General features: G+C 29.4%; 1 protein-coding gene across 1 annotated transcript; it reads right to left on the bottom strand.

Annotated features, from left to right (window-relative positions):
• Positions 1–9,483: 9,483 nt before the first annotated feature.
• Positions 9,484–10,887, bottom strand: LOC107007047 (protein BIG GRAIN 1-like A). The gene is made up of 2 exons (XM_015205518.2): positions 10,622–10,887; positions 9,484–10,044 (listed from the first exon to the last, which is right to left on the bottom strand). The coding sequence occupies exons 1-2, from the start codon at positions 10,845–10,847 to the stop codon at positions 9,569–9,571; spliced, it is 702 nt and encodes a 233-aa protein (XP_015061004.1). The 5' UTR covers positions 10,848–10,887; the 3' UTR covers positions 9,484–9,568.
• Between the last annotated feature and the right edge of the window lie 8,786 nt (positions 10,888–19,673).

Below are 19,673 nucleotides of genomic sequence, written 5' to 3'. Positions count from 1 at the left end.
TTTATAATAATGATAAGACATAATAGTAGTATCACTTTTCTACCATTTCAATGGACTCTGCGACCTTTCATATCCTTATTTTTACAGTCATGTCCTCGCTAAGCTTATAAGAAGCATCATGTTATATTAAGTCACCTCCCCCAACACTTCTCAGCCTACCTCTACATGATCCAAACACCAACCATTGGCCACCACTCATAACTCATCACTAGGTTATCTAGACTACTCCGCTTCATATGTCCAAATCATTTCAAATCTTGATACTCATACCTCATCACTAGGTTATCTAGACTACTCCGCTTCATATGTTCAAATCATTTCAAATATTGATTCTTATCTTGTCCACCACATAAGTTACTTACACCTTGTCCCATCTCTCTAATATGTCCACTCATCCATCTCACCATTCTTATTTTTGCAACTTTCATCTTTTGAACATGAGAGTTATTGACTAACTAACATACCACACCATACAATATAGTCGGTCTGACCACCGCCTTGTGGTGAACTTAGGTGGTACTTTCTTATCACACAAGACTTGTGAGATGGACTTATATTCTCCCCATATCGTATCAATATGATGTGTGACATTATTGTCAATCTCCCAATTATATTGAATTAAAGACTCAAGATACTTTAAGCATTCTTTCTCGTGGATGACTTGAGTATCAAGCCTCACTTCCACACTAAACTCCTTTGTTGTATCACACTGAACTTGCACTCCAAATATTCAGTCTTTATCCTTCTTAGCCTGAACTTTCTAGACTCCGTAGTTTGCCTCTAGATTCCAGTCTATTGTATTAGCTGTATTACGAGTCTTGTCAATCGATACTATGTCATGCAAATAACTACACCATGACACTTCATCTAGCTAGTATACCGCGTCAGTTCATCAATCACCAAGACAAATAAAAACGAACTAAAACCTGATCCTAGTTGTAACCCCATCATTATAAAGAAAATGCTCCAAGACACTTCTCACTATCCTATAGTCTTGGATCCATCATAGATACCCTTAATCACTCCACTATAAGCCACAAATACACTTCTAACATCTAAGTATTTTCATACAAGTTCTCTTGAAACTTTATCGTGAACCTTCTCTAGGTCAATAAACATCATATTTTACATTTGATAGAAGAAGGTAGAATTAGTGTTTCGTGTATTAGCATCCGACCACACTATAATGCCAACATTTTGTCTTCCCTTTGCATTATGAGCATTGAGTGCTAAATGTTGAGACTTGAGTAAGTAGAGAAAATAGTGAAATTAGGTATGGGAGATGTTGCAACTTGCAACAAAGGAAATTCAACCAATACCATGCAACCAATAGAATTATAGTAGAAGTCATTCAAGCAACATGTCATTTCCTTTTCAAATAATGAAGGAAAAAATTGGTGATCATATGATGTATGGTCTAATTTTTTTCAAGAAAAAAAATCATATAAAAACAAACATGTGAGTCCAATAAAATCAAATAGTAGTATAGTCTGTTGGTAGGATGGTTTGTGACTTTGTGTACCAAATGAATTGAACTTATTGTTAGTGCGGTGATTATAACTTCATCTCTTTTTTTGTTGTTTCCTTTTGTTCTTTCACAAGCATTGTTCCTTAAAACTAGCTTAGATTAAGACAAGTTTAAGCCACATGTTATGTACTTTATGTTGATTTGTCTGATTAATTTTTTCTATGCATCCCATAGGGTCCAATACTAGAACAAAAATCTAAAGCCATGTTCTCCATGCATGATAATCATATCTTTATATTCACGTAGGCAATTATTAAAATGCAAACACCAATTTATAATACTTCTTAAATATCATAGCAAATGATGAAGGTTATTTCAATGTTCACTATTGAGATCATGAGTATATTTGCTTAATCTACTAACAATATAAATTAAGTAATGCTGAGAACACATTGTTGGAATTAAATTGATAGGGCCATTTCATCGAGAAACTAATAAGGGAGAAAGTATAAATATACCATTGAACTTGTTTCAAAAGTCAATTACATATTTAAAAACTATCATGCTGATCTACTATACACTTTTATTATTTCAAATTGAATTTATTTATCTACTAAAATTGACGTGGCAAAAGAAAACGTGTTGAATAAAAATTTTCTCATTCTGTCCAGCAATAGTTGTCCACTATTGACTTGGTGTGTCCTTAAGAAACAATAAATGATAGGGATAGTATTACTATTTTATCCTTTGACTATATTAACTGTAATGCTTTGAAAAATGTTTAGATGATAAATGATATTTAATATCAAAAGTAAAATAGACACAAAAGGTAAATTATCTCTTGATTTTCTAAATTAGACAAGTATTTTTGAACATCTTTTTTTAATATAGTGAACAACTATTGTTAAACGGACGGAGTATAAAATAAAAAAAAATTAATCAAAATCCTTTTTCCACCAGCACCCTCACCCCACCCCCACCCCCACCTCCATCCCACACCTCTTCTTCTTCTTTGCACTCCACCAATGTCTTTTTTTTGTGCATTATTTGAACTTCTTTTTATCACCTTTCATATCCGATCTTTCTCTTCGACTTTGTTGGTAATTGATAAAATTAATGATTGAATTTAAAAAATAAAATATAATGATGGATTTGTTGGTGATGGGTGTCAAAACAAAAAGGAAATTTAAAGGTGACGAAGAAGAAGAAATCAATATTGATAATGGTGGTGGTGATATTTGGTTGGTGGTTTGTAGATTTTGATTGCGATCGATGATGTGATTTTGGTGATGAGTTTGAAAATGAGTGTTGAATTTTGTGGTGGTTCTTTACAATTTTGTGGAGATGATGGGATAATGTGATTTTGATGGTGTGTTTGATAGTAGGTGGTGAAATTTGTGGTGGCTATTTTAATTTTTGATGGTGAAATATATGTATTTGGTATTTATATGGTGGAAATAATAGTAGTTACGTGGTAGTGTTCATTGAAGATGAAGCAATTGAATGACATGAAGATTATTTTTTTCAAAATCTGACATGACATCTAATGTGGCAATGAGATGACATTGATGTGGTACGAGTGTAATACACCTACCATTGTGAAAGTGATGTTAAACGTCTATAGGGATAAATAAATTCACCTTTGGGTCGTATAAATATGTAGTAGGTCGCCATGATAGTTTAAGCGTGTAATCGACCTTTCAGAATAAATTCAAAAGTGAAATTATGCATTCTCCCAACTAATACTTACAAATCTTAATAGCGATAAATTATGCAATTTGATCAAGTGACCTACATATTGAAAAAGCATAAAATCAAATAAAAGAATAAGAATAATCTCTTCCCAAACAAAATTCTTTTATGTATTACTATATAGTGAATACTATTGGTATAAGATATTCCATTTACAAAAAATCAAAACTTCTTCTCTAAGAAAAGATAGATATAGGCAGAAGTCCAAATCTTCTCCAAGGAAAGGTAGAAATTCAATGATCTTTCAATTTTTTCATGTAAATTTTTTGGAAATATTTTTTTAAAAAATAAGTTTCTTAAATGAAAAAAAAGATTTTCTTAGCGAAAGTATGAAAATAAGTTCTACAAGTGACATTCTACGTTGATTTTACTCTCTATCCTCTAACACATCTCATCTTCACTCACCAGGTTGCAGACCTCAACCCACACCCCTACTCTCACATCCCATAATATTTGTCTCAAATATATACAATTTTTTTAGAATAATATTTCTTATTTATGTACCAAACACAAAAAATGAAAAAAATTCACTTATTTTTCTTTAAAAAAAATTCCAAGCTTTCATACCAAACAGTCAAACACACCCTTAGTTTTAACTGAGAAATTTTGCCCATGACTCATTACTATTGTTACAACTTTTTTGTTCCTTTTCTTTTTTTCCCCTCTTTTCTTCATGTTATCTTGCTCATAACAATCTCAATTTTGATCAGTGTGGAAGTGGCTTTATGTCCAATTCATGTTGTGTCAGTTGCTTCTGATTTACTCAAGTTTTTTGGGTGAATTAAAAGGGAAAAAAGACACAAGAGTGGCATATTGTTTGTTGTTTTATTTATGAGATATTCTAATCTAACTATAAAATTGAAGGTTTAAGTTATACGCAATCTCTTAAAACTGTCTTTATAAAATTGAAGGTTTAAGTTATATGCAATCTCTTAAAATTGTCTTCATATTTCATTTTAATATTTTATTTAAGATTTATTTCTATCGAACATTATCACTATTAAAAAATAAATATTCATTAAACACTTTTTATTAACCTGACAAGAGAACATTATCATTTTTTCCTCCATTTTCTTTAAATTGATCTGACAATCATTATCAATTTACCATCTTACTTACCGAAAAATATGGAAACCTATTTTATCATTACAATATTTTTCTCTCCCTCTCACTTTTCGATCTATAATATTATATCTAAACTCAAATAATCGTATCTAAAATTTAAAAAATTATTTTGAAAATCGCTGCTTCTAAAAAAAGAATTTTTTTTTTGAAAAAAATCAAATTTTGCAAATCGCTACTATTGCAGTGATTTTACTTTTTCTAGCGAGCGAAATCGCTGCTCTTCTAGCGATTTTGCCCTTTTGGTTAAAATAAAAATTCATATATCGTTTTAGAATTTTTATTAACATTTTATATCTTTTAGGCTTCAAAATCAACAATAAGTCTTCGTAAAAGTTTAATACCGCAACAATAAAATCAACCAAAATTGAAATATTTTTAAGACCTTTATGCCTTATTTGAGAGAAGCAAATAATATGGAACATTTATTAAAGGAGGTTAAAGGCTTAATACTTCTTGATAAATGGTAATTTTCCTCGATGAGTAGAAAACATAAAAAGTATAAATTTTTGGTTAGTTAATACTTTATATACTTGGTATGAAAGGAATTTGTATAGGCTAATCTTTTCATCATAATTTTTTGATGCTACTTGTTTCTCGTGTTCCTTTAACAAGTTGAAAGTTAGGTCCATGTCCCCCCTCTAACTAATTGTAACTTTTTGTTATGGATATACATTGTAGGTGTCAAGCCTAACCATCTGCACGTCAGGTCCACAACCTAGACCTAGGTGATGACTTATTTAAAAAAATTAGGAAATTCAACGTGGCAATGCAAAAAAGAATTTCAGTCTGGTAAAAAATAGAGAAAATGCATAATTATCTCCTCAATTTATGTTCGAAATTTGAGAGACACACTTGTATTAATTAAGGTTCTATTACCCCTCTGAACTTATTTTATAAGTAATTTTCTATTCCTTTTCGACCTACGTGGCACTAGCTTGAAAAAAAAGTCAACCAGCGTTGGGGCCACAAGATAGTGCCACGTAGGTTGAAAAGGGGTAGAAAATTATTAATAAAATAAATTCAGGGATAATAAAACCTTAATACAGTATAAATATTTATCTGAGATTTCAGACATAGATTGAAGGAGTACTTATGCATTAACCCTTAAAAAATATAACAAGTGATTCATAATGGAAATCATTTGAGCAACATGTCAATTTTTTAAATAATGAAAGAAAAAGAAGTGGATATAATATTACACTTACGTATCATCAATCAAACAAAACGATGTATGGTTTAATTTTTTTCAAGAAAGAAATCAAATAAAAACAAACTATAAGTTCAATAAAATCAAATAATAGTCTAGTCGGTGGTGTGATGATTTGTGCATCCAATGAAGTTGAACTTATCGTTAGTGTGGTGTTATATGGCTTTATCTCTTTGTTGTTTTGTAATTCAAAAGTAGATAAGATTAAGACAAGAAGCTACGTGTTAACATGCTTTGTTAATTCATCTGGTAAATTTTTTCTTTGTAATCACGTTTTTTTGGTGACCACACCTTTACATTTACGTAAGTAATTCATTAAAATACAACTATATATCAATCGTATATGATACCTCTCAAATATCTTAGCAAATAATGTGGAACATTTTAATGTTCATTATTGAAATTATGAGTATATCAACTTAATCTAGAACATTCTATGTAATAACTTAGAATCTAAGATCCCATACCTATGTTTTGGTGTTTGGCCTAGATAAATACTAAAAACTTTGAAGGTTTTGGCTTGAATTCCCCCCTTCGACTCAAGCTCATCATATATAATTATATTTTTTCTTCTTTCCCTTATGTCGTTGCAATGGTGGAGCTAAAATATTTATGAAAGATGTTTAAGAGTTGTATAGGTAAAAAAAATAATTAACGAATGAGTGTTCTAAATTTTGTAAATCAAACTATATAACATAAATAATTATTATTTTTAATTAAATATACCAAAATTTTTAAAATTAATATTTAGTTTGAATGTTCATGTTTAGGGGTGGGTATAAATGCCGAAAAACTGAAAACTAGAACCGAACCAAAAAGTTTCGTTCTCCGGGGTATCAATTCGGTGTCGGTTTTCTTTTTTCGGAACTTCGATTCTTCGGTTCGGAATTCCGTGCAAGGGTCCCGAAACTACGGTGCACCGAAGAACCGAAGTTTTATTTACTAAATTTAAAATATTTAAATTAGATTGCTTAATTAATAATAGTTATTGAATTTTGACTCAAAATAATTACATGATCCATTTAAATTTTCAAATTTTAAATGACAACAAATATAATGTCAATAAAGTGTTAAACTATTGTTGTTTATATACAATTGTACATTGTGAGTCCTTATAGTTTGGTTGTTCGAGAGTTCATCGTGGCATCGTGCTTGCTAGGCTGCTTGCTCTCTTCTCTATTCATTCAGGATTTCGGTATGGGAGAAAACCTTTAGGTTTTTGCAAAATGGCAGCCATCTATGCTAAGAAACATAAACAAATCCTTTGGCATCTTCGCTAAAAAATCATCTATTGCCCCTCTTTATTTTTATTAAATACATGATGAAACTCTTAACACTTCATCATATTCCCTCTTTATTTTATTCACACCAAAAAATTGATTTAAAAACACCGAACTAAATCGAAACCGATCTAGTTTGATATAAACTATGGTGCACACTTTTCTAAAATCGAATACCGAAGAATCGAACCGAAGAACCGAACGTCCACCCCTTCATGATTATTTAATTGGAAGTGAGCAGACAAAAAAATTCAGTTTAGAGTAAAATTACATTTATACTTAAAGATTTCACTGAGAAATCGAATATAAAGAGTAGAATCAAACGAGATTTTTTTTAAAGTTTTTTTAATATGAAACCTTTTTCACTTGTAATAGCTTTATAGAAAAAAGAAATATGATTTCCTAATTAACTTTAAATTTAATAATTTAAATTTTGTTTAAAAACTTAATGAAAAGAAAAAAAAATCAAAAGTCAAATTAATTAAAAATTTAATTGGCCACTAAAACCTTTTTTTTCCTTAAAATATTATGTTGTAGGTATGGATAATATTAGTTTTTGAATTATTGAAAAAGTAACATATTTATTAATTACTAATTTTTTTTTTGAAAATATAATAATAAAATGTAGTTGTGAGGAATCAAACTCACATGAATGTTGTTTGCATCAACTTTGGCCAAGTACCATATCCAATGAGCTAAGAACACTTATTGTTTTAAAGGTGTCTAAAAACGTTTTATTTAACCATTTAAAATATCATTTTACTTATAAAAATGATGAAATTTTTCGATGATAAGTGTCTGCTTGGATACCCTGAACATAGTGTAGCAATGCCCTTATCGTTAGAGGTCTCGCTCATTATATCAGTTTAAGATGAGCTAAACTATTCCATAAACAAATGAAAACAAAAACTTGAGATGAAATCAGAAAATATAGGAATCAATTGAATAAAAAAAGAATACATGTAACTTGGTACATTTTTTAATCCTGCCATTTCCCATCTCTGGGTGATGACAAATTCCTCACCACCTCAGGAAGTTACTTTGGATGGTTGGGTTATAATTGTTTTTCTTTTAAAAATAACCTCAATTTTCTAACAACATTATAATCGAAATCACAAGACATCTGACGAAAGTTAATAATTACAAATCATGATAAATAAGACAACAAATAAAAACTGTTTGTAAAAAAACATAATATTTGATACGAGTAGATAACTATAATAGTAGTGCTAGAACCAACAATAGGGTTAGCACACTATAACAAAAATAATTTTTAGCGGCAATAAATATTGACATTAATTAAGAGTCTAAGGTCTTTACCGATATTAGTTAAGTATCATTAGAACGAACCAATGTCGCTAAAGGCTTTAGGGACATATATAAATAATTAATTGCCACTAATGATCATTTTTGATGCAGTGGCAATATCAACATTAATGTTAGAACCATCAAGTGGAGATTTATCAAGCAAACATAATCAATTTCTAATTGTTGAAAGAAAATTAGTAATTTTTGAGATTAAATATTTAATATTATTTTCATCCAAAGCCTTAACCTTTGATAAATTAGGTGGTGTTTTGTTCAAAGAAGTAGTCATTTGATCAATATTGTATGTATGAATTCACTTTCAAATTGTTAGCAAAAATGTTATAATATTATCAAGAAATAGTAAGCAAATTATCATAAACTGTTATGACAAGTCACTCATGTATTGAAAATGATTCGATTCGATTCCGGTACAAATCTTTAATATCGGTTACTCTCTAAGGTTCCATAGTTCTTTGAAACCCATGCACAATCATGGCTAGAAGTTTGGAGTTGCAGTATTACAACTATCCAAATATTTACCAAGAATTATTGAAAATCTTAAAAAAAAATTCCTCTATTTAATTAACTAAACTTATATACAACATGAAATTCTTAGTAAAAAGCTGAAAGAATTATTGAAAGTACCCCTAAACTTGAAGAGAATTTAGGGTGTATTTCATTTGTATTGAAAGATCGGGAGCGTACTTAGGTTCACTTAACCAAGTAAATTTAAAATATGTTTTAAGGCTGTCAATAATTTAGGGATAAAACTAATAATTCACACCAAATTTAGAGTTGTTTTCAATACTTCTCTTTTATCTTTGGCATAATACATAAATATGCCCTTTAACTTGGCTTCAAATCAGATTTATGCCCTTCAACTTTGGGTGTGCACAAATAGACACTTAAACTTGTATAAAATTGAACAAATAGACACACATGTCCTACATGTCATCCTACATGTCATTTTTTGTCCTACGTGGTGGTGTCCTGCGTGTATTGTGCCATGTAGGACTCATGTGTTTATTATTTAAAAGTTGGACAGTTAAAATGTCTGTTTGCGCATTATGAAAGTTGGAGGTCAAAGTTAAAATTTGAAGTCAAGTTTAAGGTCCAATATATGTATTATGTCTTTATTTATCTTTTGAGTATTATCTTTCATAAAAAGAAAGACACCAAAATATGCCTAACGTAGCAAAATCAACATTTATGGTGTGTATATAAACAACCCATAGGTTATGAACAAAATAAAAGTTGAATAATTCTCATTAAGACAATAACTTAGAATTCTACACAATCAATTTTATACAATATGAATATGATATTTTTTACTTTTGCATCCTCATTCATTAATAACTAAAAATAGCAACAACAACAACAATAATAATGATACAACTTTACAAATTTGTTTAGAGTTACATAAGAAAATTAATTACCATTTGCATCAATGGCTTGATAATTAGTACCAAGATTTGTTGCTTCATAGATAGGCAATCCCATGGAAGAAAAGATATCAAGCTCAAACAAATCAGAACTTGCATAACTTGCACCTTCATCAATATCATCTTCATCTTCATATTCTTCATGCACATAATTTTTATTAATTCCATTTATAGCTTCCACATTTTGTTGGTCCATATCATAATTATTGTGTTCACATGGAGTACTAATAATATTTTTGCTTAAACTTAATCTAGTTGATACATTTGCTGATTTTATTTTCCAATCCTCATTATCATTTGAGGAATTTTTTGTTTTTTTCCCATTTGTAAAAAGTGAGTTCAAGAAACTTGATAATCTACTTCCATGAGAAATAGGTTGCTTAGGTTTCTTAAAACCTCTTGACTTTGCCTTCTTAATACCATCTTCATCATGTTTAGGTTTTTCCTTTGCTAGAGAAGAATCTGTTGAAAATTTAAATAGAGTTAGAGAATTTGTTTTACTAAATATAACTTGGTATTGCCATAAAAAGATGATAAATAGGATAGGAAAAGAAAAATTCATAGACGAGACCAACTGGGATCAAATCTTTCTATCATCTATTTTCTCTTTTTGTCTCGCCTGTCGAAGACCTATGTTTTTAAAATTAGCATAAATGACTATTTATAAGCTTATATATTAAAAAAAAATCCTTAAGGCTAAGCTACTAGCATAATTTCATTGAGCACTACTTGATTCTTGTTTTTGATTAACAAATTGTGAAGATTAGAACTATAGTCTAGCAACAAATTGAATAGAACAAAATTTTAATTATGAATTTAACATTATATACCTCAATAATATACACATTTAAAATTTAATACTATCGTATCATTCAAAATATATTTACATAGTTTATCGATAAAATAAGTGAAATTTGTAATTTTGAAAATATTACTAAACGAATTAATATTTGATGAATTATAAGGTGAATACAATAAAAGTGACCTAATAGAGTAAAATAGATGTGATTATATATAATATATGAACATATATACTCACCATAAAAGTTGAAGTCTTTGGGATATTGGTCATGCTTGTGAAACTTTTTTTGGTTAGTTGAAATACTAGTTCTAATTGATTTTGGCCTATTATTAAAATAATAACTAGAAGAGCCACTACTTGAATTAAAGTTTCTTGATTTCTTCTGTTGGCCAGCATGGTCAATGGTGTGGAAAATAGGCATATTATAAAAGGGTTTGGCAAAAAGAGGGAAAGAGCATAGCATAATGAAATATGGATTTGGATACACAAGTAACACTTAAGAGGAGGAAAATAATTGTGAGTGAGTTTATTCTTCTTATTCCACTTTGGTTTTTATATTATCTCCCAAGTTCCTATTGGAAGGATAAATGAGGAACAATGAATAATGGATTCAATGTTTCAATGAACAGCCTAGACAGCTACTAACATAGCTAAAAGTTTCAGTAAGGCGGAGATTTATGTATGTATTTGACACATTACATTATTGAGTTAAGATTATATATGTAGTTTTATTAGTCTATCTAATTAAGTGTATATATATTTGATAAAATATACACATATATTAGAAATTTACGTATCGATTTGATGCATTATTATTGTATCTAACACATTATTGAGTTCGATTATATGTATTTACTTTTTATCAGTGTATCTGATTAACTATATATGTATGTGATAAAATATATGTGTATCTGAATAAGATTTCATGAGTCTGAGTTAAGAAGGTCTAAACTTTATTGAATTGCCAATTAGAAATATGAAGAACTTTGATTGTTTTATTCTTTTAGGAGTTGTGATATATCATATCATCAAAAGTGGCTACAAGCATGATTTTCTCCTTAATTAGTGGTTTTTAGTTATATCTCTTAATTAAAATACTTCTTAATTAATAACTTTCAGTTATATTCTTTAATTCGACACACTAATCAATATGTATATGTCTTACATATATTCAGTGGCGGAGCTAGGATATTTAATATTGGGGTTCAAAATTTTAAGAAGAAAATTACGAACTAATTGAAGGGGGTTCGACATCTATTATATATATGCCAAAAAATAATTTTAACCGTATATGAATAGTAATATTTTCCGTCGAAGGGGGTTCGGATGGAACCCCTAACTCTATTCTAGCTCCTCCCTGCATATATCTCAGTCTCATGTATTTGGAAGAAGCAAATACATGTATCTGAGACCCAAAATATAATAAGGAATATGATATTGTAAACTAGCGTGAATCTAAGTAATTAGCTTCTATAATAATGAAATTTAAAGAAGTTATCCTTTTAAATACTCCTTTCGTTCCAATTTAAATGAATTACTTTCTTTTCTTCTCCAAAAAGAGTATCTCTTTCTAAATTCCACAAGTTTTCTAATTTCAATATAGTAAATTTTAGACCACAAAATTTAAAATATCTCTATCGATGGCATCATGCACATGGACATATACATATTTTAAAAAATAAATAAATTTATATACTAAGATCATTAAATACAAAGTGAAGTTTACTTGTCAATGCCCTGTGTTGCCCTGCATATGCCACCTCTAGTCGTCATCAACCATAATGGCTACATGTTCAGCAGTATATGCGGGATTCTATCGAGTCAAGATCGTCTCGACAAGTTTGAGGACTTAAAGTCAAATTTTATAAGAGTTTTGTGAAAGTTGATATATACATTAAATCTTAAATAATCAATACATACATAATATAATCCTATAAATGAGATTTGGAGGGGTAAGATTACACGGACATTAAACGGTTCAGTAGTTACCATGTAATTGTTTCCATCCTTTTTAAAATTGTGTTTATCTTAATTTTTCAGAAACTTTATCAAGTTGAGTCAGTTCAGATTATGTCCACATAGACGTTTCATAATTCAAAACTTACCGTAAACAATATAAATTTTCAATAAAAAATATATAATACGAAATTAAAATAATAAAATCTGACTCAAAAATTTAAAACTACATCATATTGAGTTGCATTATTTTTTAAAGATGTTTATTAAGGATAAATTGATAAAATACTATGAATTAGTAGTTCTACTTGTTTGTCATGATAAGACACATGTCGTAATTTCAAAAAAGTAAAGTTTGATGTCTTCATTTATGTTTTTCTATTTATATTTCTCATCACGAAGGACATATTATAACGAGATCAAGTGGAAGAACACTTGTCAAAAATAGTTTTATCTACCTCCTTTGTTATCAAGTACATGTTCAAGTAGTCAATAATACTGCGCAAAATCAGGCCCTACGTCCAATTCTACATTTGAAAATGAAATGAATCAACAAAGAAGTATATATGTGTGCTTGTCTAGATTCATTCGATCACTTAATACCATTCATATGAGTTATATTATTCAAGTTGACCATCCTTTTCATAAACCTTATATAACAGATAATTGGTTCCTCATACAATGAAACCTATGATTCCTTGAATAATTATAAATTGACCATTAAATATAATTAGAAGTCATTGCATGTTCTTGTCGGAAATCATACGGAAAATATATTTTTCATGAACACTAGTAAGGAGTTTGTCAAAGCTTGAGGCGTGTTAGTGCTATTCTTAAGGATATTTTTGTCGGTACAGGTGTATTTTTAGGATTCAGTAAGCTCTTCTGGTAGAAATTAAAACTAGGAGTCTGAATCTAACAAAGATTAAAGAAATGAAAATTTAGCATAATAAAGTATTAGACGGAAGAATTAGATGGAAGAATTCGCGTGTCAAGAGTAGGTCTTTGGACTGAACTTGTTACTACCCTTGGTATATGGAAAACACCTAAAACCAAACATATTTAAGTTGTTGTAATCAGGTTGCTCATTATATAACTTAACAAATTGAGTCTCCATCTTTAAGAATGAGGAGGAGAGTCTACTAGTGAGGAGTACGACAGTGAGAAAAGTATCAACTCATAGGACCAACGTGTTAGGTTTTATTTGTCCTAAATTTCTTACCATAAATAGGTTTTCCTTTTAGAAAAAGGTTTTGGATTGACTAATCCTTTTTCTAGTAGGAAAAGGTTTAGTACTCTATAAATAGAGTCATGTTCCTTCTAACTTAATCAGCATTCACAATGTAGTCTTAATGGCTTTGAGAGTTTTGGTTAGGGGGAGAAATTATGGGTCACAAGCTTGATACGTTATCACTTGTGTGAACCTCCCATGTATTCTGAGTGAATTGGTAGAGGTTGTTTCTCTCTGTATTTTGTACTCTCATATTTATAGTGGATTGCTCATCTCCTTTGTGGATGTAGGTCGATTGACCGAACCACGTTAAATCTTTGTGTCTTTTGGTATATTTCTCGTTGTCTTCTTACTCGTGATCTTTTGAGGTTTGCTTTGCTAGCTTCCGCATTTACACCTGCTTATTTTCGATCCTAACAAGTGGTATCAGAGCCAGATTCAATGACGAAGTCAGATTCAGTGGTTCGATAATCGATTATTGAACCAGGTTAGAAAGAGGTGTTTATCTTGGCGGGTGTAGTTCTAGCCGCAACTTTTTGACAGTAATGAAGATTTTGTTGAAGAAATCGTTTCAGAGAGGTTCTCTGTGTTGAGACATAAATTTTACAAAGGAGATTATGGAGAGGAGAAGCAAGTTGTTGAAGATTAAGTAAAGAAGGTGGACAAATTTATTTTGTCAGAAATTCAGGCCAAGGGGGAGATTTGTTAGGTTTTATTTGTCCTAAATTTCTTACCATAAATAGGTTTTCCTTTTAGGAAAAGGTTTTGGATTGACTAATCCTTTTCTTGTAGGAAAAGGTTTAGGACTCTATAAATAGAGGAATGTTCCTTCTAACTTAATCAGCATTCACAATGTAGTCTTAAGGGCTTTGAGAGTTTTGGTTAGGGGGAGAAATTATGGGTCACAAGCTTGATACGTTATCACTTGTGTGAACCTCCCATGTATTCTGAGTGAATTGGTAGAGGTTGTTTCTCTCTGTATTTTGTACTCTCATATTTATAGTGGATTGCTCATCTCCTTTGTGGACGTAGGTCGATTGACCGAACCACGTTAAATCTTTGTGTCTTTTGGTATATTTCTCGTTGTCTTCTTACTCGTGATCTTTTGAGGTTTGCTTTGCTAGCTTCCGCATTTACACCTGCTTATTTTCGATCCTAACACAACTGAAGACTAGCATGGAGTAGGAGAGTTAAGTCAATCTCAATGAGATGCCTATGCTTTCTTTTTTAAGAATCCGTTTTGTTCATATTTGTAAGGAAAATATGAAATGTTCCTTACAATACCACAATCTTCTAGATGTTTAATGAAGTCTGTTTTGATGAATTCACCACCTCCAGCACATTAGATATATTTTAATCTATTTTAGAAAATTATGTTTTCACCATTTTCTGAAATTAATATTTCAAAATATTCAAACTTCCTTTATAGTGGATGCAACCAAGTATATCTTGTATGTTCATCTACAAACACTACATAATATCTCATATGCTTAGAAGATTCAAGAGGAGCAAGTCCCCACCATTCACAAAGTATTTTTAATAAAGGTTCTTTCTAAATTTTATTCCTCAAGTCAAATGAAAGCATATAACATTCCCTAACCGGCAACTAAAACAAAAAATAGACATTTAATTTCAACTACTAATCTAGTATATCAAATGTTGTTTGATGTCTTCCAGTCTTGTGTAGCAGTTAGAGCATAGAGATTGTTATCTTTCAAAGCATAGAGTCCACTTTTCTTAGATTCTTTGACGAGCATTATTATTCTTGTATTCTTATCCTTTACAACAAAGTTAATTTCATCAAATTCAAGAGTGCAACAATTGTCTATTGCAAGTTTACTATCTGGGAGTAGATTCTTAATATTCTTAGTCCAAAAACTTCTTGTAATTTCAGAGTTGATTTAGTTGTATTTTCAACATATGTTATGGCTAATTGTGACACATTCTTGACAATGATTTTATCATATTTATTATTGTGTTTAAGGTCAGATAAATACTTGAGTTATTTTTCATATGACTACTGTCTCTTGAGTACACATACAAATTGTCATCAGAGGTAGATGTAACGTGTAAATTGATAACAATTAATGCTTGTGGTAATTCATCTGTAAATTGGTAAAAGTAGTTTTTCCTATAAAAAACACTTAAAAGCAGTATGATTATTTCTACCACAAATTTGACATGACCCAGCAGTGTTCCTTTCCTTATTTCCACTTGGTGAACTTTGATTATTTTGAGAGTTTGTTCATTTGTAGCAGGCTTGAAGCCTTTTACTCTAGAGTTGAAGTTGTTGTTTACCCTGCTCTAAGAGTAGTGTCCCCTTCCCCTACCCCTTTAAGCAGAAAATGGCATGTTATTTCTGTTGTGACACATCTTTCTCATCCCCCCTCATATAAATTTTTTGAGAGTATTAACAAATTGATTAAGGATGGAATATGGTGTCTTACCATGCAAGACAGTTCTGAAGATCTTGTAATTGAGACTTAAACATCTAGAAAAATTGATTATTTGGCTATCTTCATTTATATGTTTGTGAATGGATGTAAGACCATCACATATGCCTTTGAATTTCTTAATGTATTCTTTAGTAATCTTAGTTCTTATCCTAACACTATGTAGTAGTTTTCTAAGTTGAAACTCCTCATTTTTTATTGATTGAAAATAGACTTCTTCCAAGCATTTCAGGATCTCCATGGTAGTTGAATAATCCACAATCAAGTACATCATGTCTTCTTTCAAGGTGTCTGTAATACAAACCCTTAGAAATACAATTTCTCCTTCCAATCATCAATGTTGTCATTATCTTCTGTATCTTTCTCACCAGTAGTAGCTGCAACTTTCTTAGCAACCTTTTCGATGGAACAACTACCTTTAGTTGATTTATTCTCCTTGATGAGATAAGTTAATATCATGATCATCTGAATCAACTGAATTATTTGTGTCCTTCATATAAGGTAACTTGTTGGCTTAAGTTTAACGAATCAAGAAATAATAAGCTGGTGAGAAAAAGTAGTGGACATGGTATTTGTAAGGGGAGACACGCAAAGTGTTCACTATGCTTCTTATATAGGAGTAGAGTTCTACTAAAATATAAATATACAATCTACAAGATTAGAGGTTGACTACTAATACTAATACTACAACTATAACTTATCCTAGTCGACTTCAGCTAACACAAGACATATATAGTAGCCTATTCAATTTTAGCTAATACAGTATAATAGGCTCTGAACTCTATCACAATTAACAGTTGTACACATCGATTGTACCATGATGTTCAACATATTCCTTATCTTCAGCTTCCCTCGTCTTCAACACCACCAACAAATAATGAGGGTAGACTCAACATAATCTTTTCTTAATAGTTTATCCTTTAATATCTTTTCCTCTATAATCCATGTTTTTTATTCAACATAATCTTTTCTCACAAGCAAATCATTAAAGCTATTCAATTACAAAATCAATTGTCTGCTACAATTTGTAAATGGAAAAAGATATTTCTATTTGAAATAATATTAACTTATTTTTCCAACAATTTTAACAGATTATATAATCCTTGAATATCCTGAAATTACCTTTATATGTTTGAAAAGCTACATTCACTTCTTCTCTTATAAATTCTCCTTTCGATTCACTTTGAGACTCTATGAATAAAACAATCTTAATTCTTACCATATTATAGAGTGTTGGGGTTTCTTTCTTAATAAATGTTTGTTAATTTATGTGATTATAATTTTATATTAGAAAAACTCGTTGGACCCTGGTGATATACCTAAGGGTATCAACGGATTTTAAAAGGTTTGATTGAACTGATCAAACCAAATCGTACTGAATTAATTTTTAATTCATCAATTTTTTTCGAATTAAATATATGTGTGTGTTATGTAGAAAAAGGGCCTAGAAAGTCACACCAAAGGTAAGGAAGATAGAGGTTTGAAAATTGAGTAGGCCATTAAGTTGATACTGGCCCCAAGGTCACACAAAGCTTTTGCAAAATTAAAATTTGTTATAAAAGATCCACTAATGGAAAAGTTCATCATGTTCATAAAACAAATAAAATTTATCCTCTCCTTCTTGAGGCTCTATGGACATACCAATTAAAGTCCCTATTTTTTCAAAAAAAAGAAAAAAGAAAGAAGAAGTTGTAATAAGATATTAAATTTGAACCTATAAATTTTAATATTGAATTCGCATTTAAACAATAAACAAATGCTAGCCTTCTTTTTTTTGCATTATGAGAATCCAGTGTAGAATGAAATGTATGAATAAGTACTGGTGATATAGGGAATAGGGGTGCATAAAATCGAATAAAAAATTGAATTAAATTGTAAATTGAGTCAGACCTGTTCTAGAAAAAGTTGAGGTATTTCAAATTGTTTGTTGAGATGAACAAAGTCAGGAAAATCTTTGAAATTATTTCATCGGAAAAAAAATCAGACTAGTGGTTAATTTGGTATTGAAGAAAAATTCAACTATATTTGGGTTGATTTGTTTTAACCAAAAAATAATAATCTGACACCAAACCAACCCAAAATTATATAATTTAAAATTTTATTTTATATGTAAAAATATTTACTTTGATATAATTTTTAAATATTTTTTTACTTTTTCATAGTTTTTTTAATCTTATAATATATTATTTTAAGTTTGAAACTGTAAAATTTTGAATGGTCTAATAAATATTATAATCCATAGATGTTGGTTTAGGCAATTAAAATACATAATGTAATTTTATTTTTTTCTTAATATTTATTCACGTAACTAATATACTTAATAAACTTATTTTAGCATGATTTAGTACTTTTAAATTATGATAATTTTCATTATGACTTATTAATTTGTAATATTTACTTTATGCGATTTCATTATTTTTTTTGTTGGATATTTTAATGTCATTAATCATCTCATATTTTGTGTTATTTTCTTAAGAAACACCTTAGATAGTTATATTTTGGTACGATTAAAGAAATATTTGAGGTACAAGTTAATTATATATTTATATGAATACTTTATCAGAAAAAGCCAAAAAACTGAAAGAATCTAAAGTTGAAAAACATGATTTTCATTGATTTAAGTTGGTTTATAAATTTAAAAATCTGATATAAATAATTTAATTTAATATTTAAAAACCTCAAACCAATCCAACCATATACATCACTAATGGAGAAGATATTGCAAGTTGCAACTTACAAGAGAATCATATTACTTAGACATGAGTCATGACACAATAAACCTCAACTTGACTTCCATGGGTATTTATCATATGCTTTATAATTTAACATTCGCATAAATATTTATTTAAATTTGTAGAAAATTAAATAAATAGATATACATGTTCTATATGACATAATACACACATAATGTTACGTAAAATGAGTATGTCTATTTCTTCAATTTTATACTCCCTCCATTTTAAAAATGAATGACTTACTCTATTATAATGACCCTTTCCTTTTTCTGCAATACTTTAATTTTAGTTTTCTACGTGACATTTTTTTAGGTCAGTAAATCAAAGGTATTTTGGTACATTATTTGATATAATTTTAATTTATGACCATTAGATTGAGAAGCTTTTTTATTTTCTTAAATTTTATGTCAAGTCAAATTAGGTCATTCTTTATCAAATTAAAATTCTTTAAATTTAAGTGTCTACTTATGCACATTCAAAAATTAGAAAATACAGATATTAGTTAAGACTAAATTAAAATACATGTTTATGTATTATGTCTGATACTTACATTTGTCAATCAATCAAATAATATATGGCTGTAATTTTTGCAAGAAAGAAATCAAAATGTCAATTCAATAAAATCAAATAATAATGTAGTCGTTTGGTGGATGGTTTTTGTTGTGTTATGGCTTCATCTTTTTGTTTTTGCTTCTTTTTGTTCTTTAAAACTATATTAGATTAAGACAATAAGCTACATGTTATTTACTTTGATTATTAGCTTGATTATGTTTTTATCTGCAATGCATGGGCTTCCATTAAAATACAATTATATTTTTCATATAATACCTCTCCACTACTTAACAAATGATGAAAGAGCATTTCAATATAATTATTGGAATTATTATGAGTAAATTTTTTATATATATATATAT

Source organism: Solanum pennellii, chromosome 12, assembly GCF_001406875.1.
Source record: "Solanum pennellii chromosome 12, SPENNV200".
Taxonomy (NCBI): domain Eukaryota; kingdom Viridiplantae; phylum Streptophyta; class Magnoliopsida; order Solanales; family Solanaceae; genus Solanum; species Solanum pennellii.
Note: the sequence above shows the minus strand (reverse complement) of the source record. Positions and strands in the feature narration are given on the sequence as shown.